At 34.8% G+C, this 15,000-nt stretch overlaps 1 protein-coding gene across 2 annotated transcripts in view; it reads left to right on the top strand.

Annotated features, from left to right (window-relative positions):
* Positions 1-15,000, top strand: part of LOC138702085 (extracellular serine/threonine protein CG31145-like) — a 260,588-nt gene that overhangs the window by 30,844 nt on the left and 214,744 nt on the right. For both annotated transcript variants that reach the window (XM_069829627.1, XM_069829628.1), the window contains exon 2: positions 8,881-11,074. In XM_069829627.1, coding sequence (XP_069685728.1) covers positions 10,542-11,074 — 533 coding nt within the window. In that variant the 5' untranslated portion in view covers positions 8,881-10,541. The remainder of the gene's footprint in view (positions 1-8,880; positions 11,075-15,000) is intronic.

Genomic DNA, 15,000 nt, shown 5'->3' with positions numbered 1-15,000 from the left:
ATAATCAATATATTACAAATGTAAAAAGAGTTGTTCAGAATTTTATAATAAACTTTATGCTCGACCATGCCGAAATGTAGTAATTACACACCTGGTAGCAGTCCTTTAATGCATGTCATTAAAGTACACCTATTCATTAAAGTTCAGGTTTTCGATTATTCTCGGATATGCAATCGAAACACAACGAGGGAAACGTCACGGAGGCTGGAATTTCGATTGCATTTCGATGAAAATTGGAATTTAAATTAAGTTCGTTGTAACTTAGATTTTAGGCTATATTGAATTCAAAATACATTATTTAAAAGGGAGGTTATAAGGGACCTGAATTAAATAAATCGAAGTATCTCCCTTATTATTGATTTTTGTGAAAAATGTTACATAACAAAGGTTTCTTTAAAAATAATTTGCGATAAGTTTTATTCTTTGAAAAATTTTGATAGGACTGATATTTAATGAGATAAATGAGTTTTAAAATTAAAATAACTGACATCTAAGGCCGTGTAATGAATTAAAAAACAAATGACTTCGTCTATAAGGGGCCTTGGACAGCAACAATCGAAAGCTATGAAAGATAGCCTACAGAGAATGTTTCTGTGTTTGTATGAAGTAATATCAGAAGCTAAATTAACCGATTTGTATAATTAATTATTAATTCACCATTGGAAAGTGTAGTTTCTCTAGATGGACATAATGCTATAATGTTATTACAGTAACTTCTGAGTGAATCGAGGTCAGGTAAGATTAAAATAGCTTCTTATGCACAGAAAACTTCATAGGCTATTCTGTACATTCGTTTCCTGTATTTCCTAAAATAATTTTTATGACCAAATGAGTGGTCTCTGGATCAAAATGATCGCATTTTAATTATGCAAATACAATTTAAATTAAGTAACATAATAAACGATTTATCCTTATATCAAACACGAATGTTCCCTGGATCAAATGTCAGATTTTAATTATGTAATTATTTTATATTTATTTCTAACGGGTGCAGCGGAGCGCAAGGGTACGGCTAGTTGTAAATAATATTCAAATAAATTCAATTTGTCACACCGTTTTTCAATTCTAAATCAATTTCCAGGTTATACATTCTCTGCATTACATCAAGGTCAATGACATTATTGTTCCTCGGAAAAAATCAATACTTTCGCGTCTGCGCACATCTCACAATTCAAGATCTATGAACAAGGTCACTTCCGATCTTCTGTCAGATACAAAAAAAATGTATACTTCTGAATAATTTAAAGTTAGAAATATGGTCGAGCATAAAAAGTCGTATGAAACTTGCCTAAAATGGTAATTAAGACGTTCGTATGAAAATTACGAAACTAGCTTGCGCTCGTTTCATAAACAAACATACTTGCGTCTTAATTACTATCATTATAGGCTCGTTGCATAATGTACTATTCTAAGAAAGGAACGCACAGTTATATTACCGGTTGTTCTGTATGGTTGTGAAACTTGGACTCTCACTATGAGAGATGAATAGAGATTAAGGGTGTTAGAGAATAAGTTTCTTAGGAAAATATTTGAGACTAAGAGGGATGAAATTACAGGAGAATGGAGAAAGTTACACAACGGAGAACTGCACGCATTGTATTCTTCACCTGACATAATTAGGAACATTAAATCCAGACGTTTGAGATGGGCAGGGCATGTAGCACGTATGGGCGAATCCAGAAATGCATATAGAGTGTTAGTTGGGAGGCCGGAGGGAAAAAGACCTTTGGAGAGGCCGAGACGTAGATGAGAGGATAAATATTGAAAAGAATTTGAGGGAGGTGGGATATGATGATAGAGACTGGATTGATCTTGCTCAGGATAGGGACCAATGGTGGGCTTATGTGAGGGCGGCAATGAATCTCTGGGTTCTTTAAAAGTCATTTGTAAGTAATTTCTTTTTCACACCACCTAGTCGTCCTAAAGAAGAAGAAGATTAACCCAAGTACTTTCTGCATCGTACGGCAGTAGTGAAGTTTAATCGCTTTCTAAACCGGTTGACATATTACTGATCATCCTTAGAAATCTCTTCGCTTATTGTGTAATAGAGTGAAACATTTGAGATGTCTACATAGCACTGAATCTATATTAAATAACACAAACAAAGAGCAATGTTGTGAAGGATCTACTTCGCAATTATATTTTTAATAAAATAAAAGAGCGAGAGAGATACACTGTTGCCATGGAAACGACACACTTTTTCATTTTATGTTTTGTACATGTTTCGTAAGAATTAAGTTTTTTTATCACATACTTTCACTCGGTAATGTGTTTTAGAATAATATTCTTGGGAAATGCTAGAGTTAGTAACAGTACTGTATATCCCATGTAACTAATTCAACAGTTCATACCATAAATAGTCGTCAAAAATGACTTTCATACTCCACCGACAAGTCTATCGTGCTGTCAAAAAGGAGTGAGTTATTTGGCAGTAAAATTTTTAATACTCTTCCTATGGATATGCAAAATGAAACTTAAAACGTAAGATTATTTAGGGCCAAATTAAAGAAGTACCTAATTTCTTACACCTTCTATTCTGTAGGTACATTTATGATATTCAACAATGTTGCATGAATATTTCAGTCTTGTATTAAGTATTGATACTAATCCCTTGTGTTGTACTAGTACATTGTAAAACCTTTCTGTATATATTTCAACTAGTCTGTGACTATAATTAAGACTTTGTGCTCGACCATGCCGAAATCTAGTAATTATACACCTGGTAGCAGCCCTTTAATGGACCTCATTAAAGTACACCTATTCATTAAAGTTCAGGTTTTCCACCAATCAGAAAGCAATATGAAAGCGCAAGTATCGATTATTCTCGGATATGCAATCGAAAGACAACTAGCGAAACGTCACGGAGGCTGGAAATCCAATACTGTCGCAGAAGGTTATGTTCTATTACTATAATAATTAGCGTTAATTGTAAATAATATTCAAATAAATTCAATTTGTCATCTCGTTTTTCAATGTCTAAATCAATTTCCATGTTATATCAAGATTAATGTTCATTTTACTCTCTAGATTATATCAAGGCCAATGATATTTGTTCCTCGGAAAAAATCAATATTTTCGCGTCTGCGCACATCTCACAATTTACGAGATTGCACAAGGTCACTTCCGCTCCCAGTCAGATAAGAATAATATGAATACTTACGAATAATTTCAAGTTAGAAATATGGTCGAGCATAAAAAGTCGTATGAAACTTGCCTATAATGGTAAATATGACGCTGGTATGAAAATTATGAAACTCGCTTGCGCTCGTTTCATAAACAAACATACTCGCGTCTTAATTACTACCATTATAGGCTCGTTGCATAATGTACTATTGTAGTACTATTAAGATTTTTTTGATATGTTCCATATTCTAGCTGTGAAGCGATGTACGAATACCATGGAATGTAAATAAATACAATACAATATGAAAGCAAAAACTGAAGATGAAAAATATTGTGCCTCATTTGTCTAGTAAATCTTTTTAATTCAAGTTTTTTTTCTCGATATTTGAGGGATGAAACAGTGCAGAGTTGCTCAATTCAGGTAGTCTGTAGAAATAGAAATAAAAATAAGTTTATTTGGTTCTTACGTCCATCAAGACTGAGAAGTGCTGGATTAAAAGAAACTGCAAACTGACCTCATTAGAATACGCCAGAAACAACAGTGGGGACAGCATCAACTACAAACTAAAACAAAAGCGCACAGACTGTCTCGTTGCCACAGTGATGTAACACATATGGGATTATTCCCACAAACCAACATGCCACATGATTACATTGTCCAGTCCACCCACTCCCGAACTCTCTCTGCAGTCTATTCTCTCTCTCTCTCTCTCTCTCACTCTCTCCTTTCAGCCAACCATTATTTTCCAATTCTCCCTCATGCACCTATTTTTAAGTCCTCCACTTCTAAGCTATTAATTTTACGAGGGGAAAGCTCACAAAAAAATCCCCCCACAACGTGCTAACCCCTTCCTCCCACCCCGAGAGCAACGTAACCAAACCAAACCAAACGAAACCAGAGAACTGCCATTTATTTACCTGACAAAAGTACCTAATTAAAAATCTACTTCTAGATAACCACAAAATATGTTGCATCGTTAGTTTGCAGCTTAAAACTTAACGCGGATAGGCTATTACGAAGCCCCATTAAAAAGGATATATATTTAACAGAAATTTAGATTGCCTACAGTCCAGGGGTGGGCTGCAGGTAGCGCGTTAAAATACTAATAACATCGCGTGTTATATTTTGTGGTCTTTAAATTCGTTTTCTTATTAACACAAGTTATGTATGGGCTATTCCATATGAAATCGATCAGTAAAAAACCTCGCATTTTTTTAATACTCTAATTTTTTCCCTACTTATACAAGGTGCTGAGGGGAGTGCATCTGCAAAAATATACTATCGAAAGTCAAACGGTTTTCGTATTATTGAGCGACAAATTTAGCGTATTTTATAAAAACAAGCCTCTTTCAGCGCTCAGACCTCTGGAACCATTTACTGCAGAACATTGAACGAGAGCTTAATTTGAAGTTGACATTAGGTAGGTTATGTTAAGAAGTAATCCTTATTTTTATTGTACATAGAGAGACAGATAATCTGATTTTACTTGCTTTTAGGCTTTTTGGCCATTTGTAAAAATGTAAAAAAAATATTGAGAAAAAACCTTGCATTATTAAGAGGGATTCGGCATTGTTTGCTTAGTGGTACGGCAATAAGTTTCGAGGGTATTAAATTAATTATTTTCACACACCTAGACTTGAACGGCGCAATACCGGACGCACTGGCTGACAGCTGAAGAAAAGCGAGCGTCGGGCGTCATTTTACTCCTGTGTTTATGGAAACCTGTGATAAAGCTAGCACAGCCATGCGCTGCTAGACGACACATCACGTGTTTATTTTCCTGGCCTTGCTTACCTCGGCTAGCTCCCGCCTCACAGTCAGCTGGTTAGTTCACGCGCGTACTATCTATTTTCTTTATTTGATATTTTCAATATTTTCTTATCAACATACCATCAGTAAAAAATATGTGTTTATTTGTACTTTCATTGCGGAATCTAACTAGATATTTTTAAAATATTTTTTCGTGGCCAAAGGCGTCTTAATGTGGAAAAATCTAAATTCCTCCATTTCCATAAAAATAAGAAAATGTGTTTATATGTCAATATAAACTTTAATTTCTCAGAATCAAAATAAACCATGATTTTGATCATTGGGTGAAAGGGTTTCGGAGCTACAACAGTTTAAAGTTGCTAATTTTATGAAAATACGATAAATTTAAATATTTTTAATTTAAACACTATGAAGTTCTGATGCCCCAAACTTTGCACAAAGCATTGTATCACAGTTCTCTACGTACAAAAAAAGTTTCATTGTATTTAGAAATTGTAAGGTCAATTTTCTCTACATTTCGGTCGATTTGAGATGGAATAGCTCGTATGTGTTCGGGTTGTCCATTTGCTCTCTATGCGCTTGAAACAAATACTTCTGAACGATTTTTTTTATAATGAACTTGGAATAGAATCATATCAAGAAAATCTGATTGACTTTATAATTACAATATTTCACTTCTGGTAACTTTTTAGTCTGGCATTTTACGGTGTGGAAGAATATCGATTGAGAATTTTGCGGACATAATATTTATTTCAGCAACAGTACAAAAAAAATGGTTTCAGACATGCCGTTTGTTGTCTGTGTGCAGCAATTTCAAGTACAGTAGAGGCAAAAAAAAAAACCGGACCGACGGAATAAACAAAGTCCCCGAAATGAGCCACTGCGCATGCCACGCACGCATTCACAAGAGAGCGAGTAATCTATTGAAATTGTTGTAGTTTCGACTGCTGACGTAGCCCATTTCGAAAGCCATTAGAAAATAAGCTGGTAAAATTTAGTCGAGCCTATCATGCCGGGGATTCTCAAACTGGATTTTCCGTAAATTTGCGACAATGTTGTGAGAATCCTTTAGCCTAGAAGTATTTCGCAAATGGGGGGGAAAAAACTGGTGTGAAGAAAATAATCCGATAATGCTCATATTTCGGTTTTTCCAATATTTTTTCTCTTTCTGATAAACGTTTGGAATAGAATGCAAGAAGTTCCGGCTAGACTTATCTTGTAAGCTGGAAATATTTACTGTATCAAAGTTTGTTTAAATATTTACATATTTTGAAGAATGTGGACAAGGGAAATTAAACAGTTTTACTTTGATGACGTTCTTGTAGTCCAATCTTGACAAATGAATAAAGTTAACATTGAAAATAATTTAATAAGAACAAAACTTTTTCGCCATAGGAGTTCAACCAACAGTACACGTATATAAAACGCGTGAGTAAATTGCAGGCGATGTTTCGTATATTACATTCAATATGGTGATACGTCTTAAATGTATTATTAATTTTATATGCATTCCATAATATTAAATTCAATTTACTTACCAATCAACTGTAGAGAGAAGAACAGCTCATAAAGGAGAACTCTGGCGGAAGTTAGCAGAAGCATACCATTCCAGTGTTACCTGATGAACAATGAATTATTAAAACATAAATAAGCCCCAAAAAGTATCTCTAACAAATAATTATTATGGTAACAATTAAGAAAAAGAAACGAGATATTTTACTTGAAATCATACCATTTAGAAGCAAAATAATGTACTGTATGAATATAAATCATAATGTACATCTGACTGCAATAGAAATGCCGAGTCGAAGTCGCTATCGATTTGAAATATTATCGTGTTACGAGGACTTTGCTTAGGAAACGATAGAAATAGAGGTACACAGAAGGCTTTGCATTCAATTTCCAGTTCTGTATCTTATTCGTAATAACATTGTATATTTCTTCTTCATCCTATCACGTATTAAGCCTGGTGGTCTGTTACACTGTCATTTCATATCTATACTAATAATAAATCTATAGCCCAAAATTTTTCTGGTAATTTTCGATTTTCCAAAAATAATTGGTCCTAACATATATAATTAACCACCCTGAAACCGAAAATCGCATTTTTGAAATTTTTGTTTGTATGTCTGTCTGTATGTTTGTTACCTTTTCACGCGATAATGGATGAACGGATTTCGATGAAAATTGGAATATAAATTATGTTCGTTGTAACTTAGATTTTAGGCTATATGGCATTCAAAATACATTATTTAAAAGGGGGGGTTATAAGGGGGCCTGAATTAAATACATCGAAATATCTCGCTTATTATTATGACAAATGTTACATAACAAAAGTTTCTTTAAAAATAATTTGCGATAAGTTTTATTCCTTGAAAAATTTTGATAGGACTGATATTTAATGAGAAAAACGAGTTTTAAAATTAAAATAACTGCCATCTAAGGCCGTGTAATGAATTAAAAAACAAATGACTTCGTCTATAAGGGGCCTTGGACAGCAACAATCGAAAGCTATGAAAGATAGCCTACAGAGAATGTTTCTGTGTTTCTATGAAGTAATATCGGAAGCTAAATTAACCGATGTGTATAATTAATTATTATTTCACCATTGGAAAGTGTAGTTTCTCTAGATGGACATAATGCTATAATGTTATTACAGTAACTTCTGATATAATATAATATAATATAATATAATATAATATAATATAATATAATATAATATAATATAATATAATATAATATAATATAATATAATATGTAATATTATATAATATAATTTAAGTTATTTGAAGGGTTCACAACCATAGTGGGCCAAGCGCCATTTACTGAATACGTAGAAAACAAGGGTTAAAATTAAGTTATTACCATAATTCAATGGAAACCTATAACAAGTAAAATAAAATATACACATTAAATCTAAATGATGTCAATCTTCATTAAACTATGGTTGCATGTAATAAAAATTAAGAAACAGGTTAAAGGAATTGTCATTACACCAAATGAGAGTCTCTGGACCAAAATGATCGCATTTTAATTATTTGGATGCAATTTAAATTAAGTAACATATTAAACGATTTATCCTTCTATCAAACACGAATGTTCCATGGATCAAACGTCCTATTTTAATTATGTAATTACTTTATATTTATTTCTAACGGGTGCAGCGGAGCGCACGGGTACGGCTAGTTTATAATAAAACAAGAAACCATACACACATTCTTCAGTGAACCTTGGGAGTCAGTGCCATCTGGAGCGAATTTCATATTTTCTCGATTACAGTTTCAACACAGGGATCAAAATGAATATTGTGAAGTCCGGTAAAGGAGAAGCGAAGCGAGCATCAAGTTGGCCGTGCTGAATTGCAATTAGTTCTCAAAACTGACGAAAGATGGATTTTGGAAAATAGGAAAATTATGTAGGAAAACTAACGCTTCACTGAAAGTTACTATTTTTCTAACAATCCTTGGATGCCAAGCTTCAAAATGACGGGTCACTCATTAAAATCCGTTCAGCCGTTTACCCTTAATTTTCATTACCAGTTGAAATAATTTATATAGATTGATAAAATTTTTGTTATTACAATATGACACGTAACTGGCCGTATATATCGATTGTAACAATGACAGCATCCATGGATAGTAAAGAAGGCTTTGGAATGCCATATAAACTGCAGTTTCACTATTTTCGTGTAGTATTCTTATTAATGTGGTAAAATAAAAGTATATGAATAATTTAAAATCAATTAATATTACATAATAACATGAATATGTTATAAAACTTGTATTTACATGTTTTTAAGAAACTAATCTCAGGAAAATAGCTTTCCACCTCGCCATGTTTGCTAAAGTCCTCGGAAAACGATATAATTTCGTATCGGCATTTCTTCTGCAGTCCAATATGCTAACTTAAAAAAAAAGAAAACTACGTGATTAATATTCAGAGAACGCACTTCAATTGTTTATCATGCTATTTTTCTTTCTTTACAGAAAACAGAAGATGAAGAGGAAGGCTACGTCATTAGCTTACGATTCACCACAACAAGGCCGCCTGAAGATAAAATCTGGCTGTGACTTTGGTTTCGAAAACAAAACCTGCCACTGAAAACTGAGCCGCTCTCTTGCTCTTCAATTTTCCGAGAATTGCTTCACAAATTCATCAGTCCCTAAGCGTATTATCTGACGCACGTTGCAAGAGTTTTAGTTAACATAATATTGGTCTATCATCAGGAACCCCTTAAGCTGTTTAAATCTGCGCCGACAGACTGAATGAAGTTTACAAGACATTTTTGTGAGCAAGAAAAACGAGTTAGTCTTCTTGCTTTTTATTTTGTTAATAGTCATTTCCTCTAGTTGAGTGATCGCCACGTGAAACAGAATACTCTGTGCATACAAATTCAATTGATGTAATGCATGGGCACCGACTTCTATCGCCTTCCGGTCCCTTCAACAAGCATTCTCTCGTGACCTATTGACTCTAATACAAGAATATAAGCAGTTGAAGCAAGTTCTATACGAATTTAACCGATAATTAAGAGCTGAATTGCGTGTTTCACAAGATTCTCAGAGTCAAATGTAAGTCAATAAAATATATGAAAACGGAGAGAAAAAACCTGAGGAGAGGAGGTTATCTGTAAAGGTTAACCTCCCCGGGAGCAGATCTCTCTGTTTCTGATGCTACAACCAACACAAGCGATCTAAGCTAAGTAAACCCAGTTCGTTAACTTAGTTCGTTAACTAACGAAGATTCCGCAAGAGTTGCTGAGCTTTTAGCCGATAAAGTTCTACACCCCTCGCACACACCACAATCTCTCTCTTTCTCCGCTTCTCACTGGATCTCTCTTTCTCGTCGCCATTCCACCACCCCTTTCTCAATTGCAGCTACAAACCGACAGTGAACCACGACCGCCAGTACCAGGATCGTATCCCGTTAACACTACACGCGTTCACCCTCTCTGTCGCGCAACAGACGTGTGACGTTGCCTTAGTTATCAGCTTCCGCTCGTGCTGATCTTTTGAACCCTAGTCGTGTTTACAGATACCAATTCCCTCTCTCCGATAGTTCTTCCTCACTTATCATTACAATAAGTAACAGAAAAGTCTGAGGTTGGGGAAAGATCCAAAGAACAGACTTTGTTCATCAAAGGCGCCACGATCTACCAATAATCAAGTTGTCTCAACTGGATTTCCTGCCCGAATGGGCTGCGACCAGTCATTCTGGCCAGCCCCTTGCGGCAGCACGTGTCCAACAATCCACCGATCAAGAAACCACAATCCACCACCGGATATCAGCGGACAAGGTATCAGCTGTCGATCACGCACAGATCGATATCAGGAAGTCTTCACCCAAGAAGCTGAAATATTCTCCTCCCCCTCCTTCCCCTCCGCCGACACTGCGATCCAAATCTTCATCGCTGCCTTCGTTATCAGCACAGCAGAGCCAGTTATCTTTCGACAAGCGTTCGACAAAATGCAGCTTCAGCAAGATCAGCAGTGGCAATCATGCAAAGTCCGCGACTCCAGCTCAACGTACGCCGCAAGCAAGTGCTGACAACAGCTGTATTAAGGATCCACGCTGCAGCAAGCCCAAACGCAACAATACTGCAACCAAGCAGCCTTCTGCTATAGCTGCGAAGTTCCACGCGTCCTACATGATGAAGCTGAAGGAGAGACTGATCCTGGGGTTCAGCGTGGCCGCTGTTCTCTTCACCTTGGTTCTAGTCATCGACCTGCAGATGGACCTAGGGATGTCAGGCCACCATCTCGTCCCTAGTCACGGAAGGGTGAAGTTCGGAGACGGGGGTGTAGACGGACCGGGTTCGGCTTATAACAGTTTCCGTAAACGTTTTCTGCAGAGGAGTAACAATGGGTCTAGGGAAATGTCTTCAGGGGGTGCTACCACTAACAATGGTGCGTCGCAGCAGCAAGACGGTGGGGGGCAAAACGGGAATGTGCTTAGTAGTGACGGTAGGAAAGTGGCTCCCACCAACCAGAAACCTGTTGAAGAAGAACCACATGACGATTTTAGTGATTTGTTAGACTATGTGATCAACAACGCAGCTGAGGTGGATAGGAAGAAGGATTCTGAAGGTTTCCTGCAGGACGTTGTCGTCAGATCGAGCGTCGGTGCGTCCAACCGCCTGAGAAATCCGACCCTGGCGGAAATTCTCAACATCCCAGAAAGGTAAGACGATTCTTTCTCATTTGCTCAACTATAGAATATTTAGATGGTGTTTGGGTAAAGGGAGTTAAGGGTATATTGTACGTGAACGACCACAAATATGATCAGATCGACCTGGTTAACGAGTTGGTATAGCGCTAGCCTTCTATGCCTAAGATTGCGGGTTCGATCCCGGGCCAGGTCGATGGCATTTAAGTGTGCTTAAATGCGACAGGCTCATGTCGGTAGATTTACTGGCATGTAAAAGAACTCCTGCGGGACAAAATTCCGGCACATCCGGCGACGCTGATGTAACCTTTGCAGTTGCGAGCGTCGCTAAATAAAACATAACATAGTATTATGAAAAAATGCAGGCTCTAAATTTCTAAAATTTTATAAGAAAACGAACTCACAATTGGACAAAAATTACAAGGTACCACAACAAGACTTATTAGAACTTAAATACCTGATAAAAGTATAAAAAAGGTTACTAATAATATTTTTCAAACCAGTTTTATCAGAGTATGAAAAAAAAATCTGCAGTTATAATCACTTGATAATCCTAACATTGTTAGACTTTCTCTGACAGCTTTAATATTTTTCCTACATGTAATAAACATTATTTCTGAAAAATAGACTACTCCCAGACATGTAGAGTTGTTTATTTTAATACAATTAATTTTTCATCCGTCCTATATAAAATATATTAAAATTTACATAATGTTTTCAGACATAATTTTTATATTTTCAAAGAAATGGGCATTATTGTAGTCTATCTTTTGCATAAATCAGTGTACAAAATTTCAGAATACTATCTCAAATGGTTGTGAAGTTATGAAATAATATATGTGAAAATTTTCAAATTTTGGAAAATTTAATTTAAAGTAAAAAGTGAATTCTTAAAAATATTATTAGTAACCTTTTTTACACTTTTATCAGATATTTATGTTCTAATAAGTCTTGTTGTGGTACCTTGTAATTTTTAGTCCAATTGTGAGTTCATTTCATTATAAAATTTTTAGAAATTTAGAGCTTGCATTTACTGATAATATTTGTGGTCGTTCACGTACATATACTCTTAAGTAATAAAAAATGAGTTTTGAAATTGTGGTGTAGGCCTAAGTGAAAGTCTCATGTTTTCTTATAGCAGGCTTTGACAATTTGTAAAACAAGAGAACATCATTTATGGTTACTAATTGTAAGTCAAAGTCATATATTTTCTGTTTTACAAATTGTCAAAGCCTGCTATTTCCTGAACTTGATCCCTGATTAATGTGTGTCTAATAGAATTGGTTACTAAAATAATATACTTGAAACAAACAAGAATTCGAGATATTGGAAATATAAGCAGAAAATGGAAGAATTCCTTGTGTCACGAAACAATGTGCATGGTGATAATGGGGTATTTCAGAAAAAATAGCAAGTTCTCAATATTCCAGGAATTTGAAACTTCCTGCTGTTTGTACTGTTGCAGCATTTTTGTTAATATTTTGCAATACGCTGGTACAGTACATGTTAGCTGTGTTTCTTTGTGTAATACCATTACGTTATATAGACGTGTTATACGACATTTTAGGACATTAATAAAATCTGAAAAACCTTTTTGTTAAAGTAAAACTTCTTTTAGGCAATGTACAAGTCGAATTATGTGAAACAATACTAATATGCGTTACAAGAGCGGTATGTTGAAGTTTTCATGATCGAGGAAAAATTTGAAAAAGCGAAACGTAGTTGAGCTTTTTTAATTTCCGAGAATTGAAAGAAAACATACCGCTCGTGTATCGTACATTATTTTGTGCGAAGATCGCTTATTACATACCTGAAAGAGGAATTTCTAATTAGTTGCAATGAAATCTCCATCTTGGTTTCTGTTCAATGACGGCAAATTTTAAAAACTAAAATATCTATCTTCAACATTGTTGCTATAAAATGTTTTCTGTGTTTACTATATTCCAGCAGACCGTGATATACGTCTGTCTTTTTTTTCCCCCAGTCTATAAATGTGAACTTAAAACAAACGGTAAGGTTATGTAATAATTTATTTTTCATTTTACTATTTTAACAATATTATTTATATAACATATTGCAGTAATAACATCGACATCTGGAATCTTGTTGATTTTTTCACGGCTTCCTTAACGTTACTGTCACGAATGCAGTAACTTTAGTGGAGTTGTAGACTTTACTTAATTTTTGCAAATATTTAAAAACAATAATTAACATTGCAATTTAGGTGAAATTGCAGTGGTAAGTTTCCAATTTATAATTATTACTGTGTTAAACGTCTCTAAAAATAATATGTTAAAAGCCTAAAGCAGTAAAATTAATATGGCGCTTAAGCGGTAAGAAGAGGGAAATTGTTATGTGTGTTACGTTGGGAATACTGAATGTGGTATTTCACACTTACCGCGTATAGGTTTTGTGCGGAAAGCAAGCAAATACGCACGATCTCGCACAAAACATTTTAAAGCAACAATGTTGAAGATAGATATTTTTGTTTTACAAATTTGCCGTCATTGAACAGAAACCAAGATAGAGATTTCATTGCAACTAAATAGAAATTCCTCTTTCAGGTATGTAATAAACGATCTTCGCACAAAATAATGTACGATACACGAGCGGCATGTTTTCTTTCAATTCTCGGAAATTAAAAAAGCTCAACTACGTTTCGCTTTTTCAAACTTTTCCTCGAACATGAAAACTTCAACATACCGCTCTTGTAACGCATATTACTATTACGCAATGTACAAGTCGAATTATGTGAAACAAAATGCTTTGGTAGGACGTTTTAAGAAGGCTTTGCGTGTTGTTGCCATGGTATCGCAAACCAATCGTTTAATTTTTAACTTCTGAAGAGTATTGAGTTATAAAAGTATTAAATTTAACCTTAATTTAATCGTTTCTCATTACACGAACATTTATAAGATTACTACAGATTTTTATAGCACGTAAAGCCTACATACTCAAATTTTTATCCTTACGTAACTCAAATAAAATCAGAAATATAAGGAGAAATCATTTTAATTTACCTGAATAATCATAACATTGTAATACATTACAATTTTAAATGCAGATATTCAGTGCTGTATTGTGTAGTATTTAATACTTGAAACAGCTATCCGAAGAGGAATACTTGGAAGTCCAAAAATTTATGACGGATTCTTATAACTTTTCACTATCTCTGTAAGTATTTTACGGCAATGATAGATCGGTGAAAATAACGAAAAAGCCATTAAAAATGGAAATTTTGTTTTCAATTCTAAAAATGAAATAATGTTAGTTTTCTCAATCTGTGCTAATTTTGGACCTATGGCAATTTAAAGCCCCTCAGGACGAATTTAAAGGGCTCGGCGCGTAAACACATTCATTACGCAACTAGTTAGGTAATGATACTGCTATTACCTAATGGTTGCGTAATGTGAATCACACATTACATTAAATAATATGGAATTAATTTTATTTATTATAAAAGTTAATTTTTTTTATATTTCACTTATATCTTACCTGTGATTTCGATAGCAGGCCCTACTAAAACATTTAATAGCAGAGTCTGCAAGGATTTTCAATATCTGTATCCTCGTCTGAGCTCATTTTAACAATGTTTGTTTATTTCTCCTAGTACTGCTGTTCTTCTGTTATAAACAAAAACCTAACGTGTTCAGAACTAATGAAACAAACATAAACGAATCACCTCTCGCAGGAAAAAACTAATAATAATAATAATAATAATAATAATAATAATAATAATAATGATAATAATAATAATACTTACTGGCTTTTAAGGAACCCGGAGGTTCATTACCGCCCTCACATAAGCCCGCCATCGGTCCCTATCCTGAGCAAGATTAATCCATTCTCTATCATCATATCTCACCTCCCTCAAATCCATTTTAATATTATCTTCCCATCTACGTCTCGGCCTCCCCAAAGGTCTTTTACCCTCCGGCCTC

This window comes from Periplaneta americana, chromosome 6, assembly GCF_040183065.1.
Source record: "Periplaneta americana isolate PAMFEO1 chromosome 6, P.americana_PAMFEO1_priV1, whole genome shotgun sequence".
Taxonomy (NCBI): domain Eukaryota; kingdom Metazoa; phylum Arthropoda; class Insecta; order Blattodea; family Blattidae; genus Periplaneta; species Periplaneta americana.
This window is presented reverse-complemented; position numbering and strand designations above follow the sequence as displayed.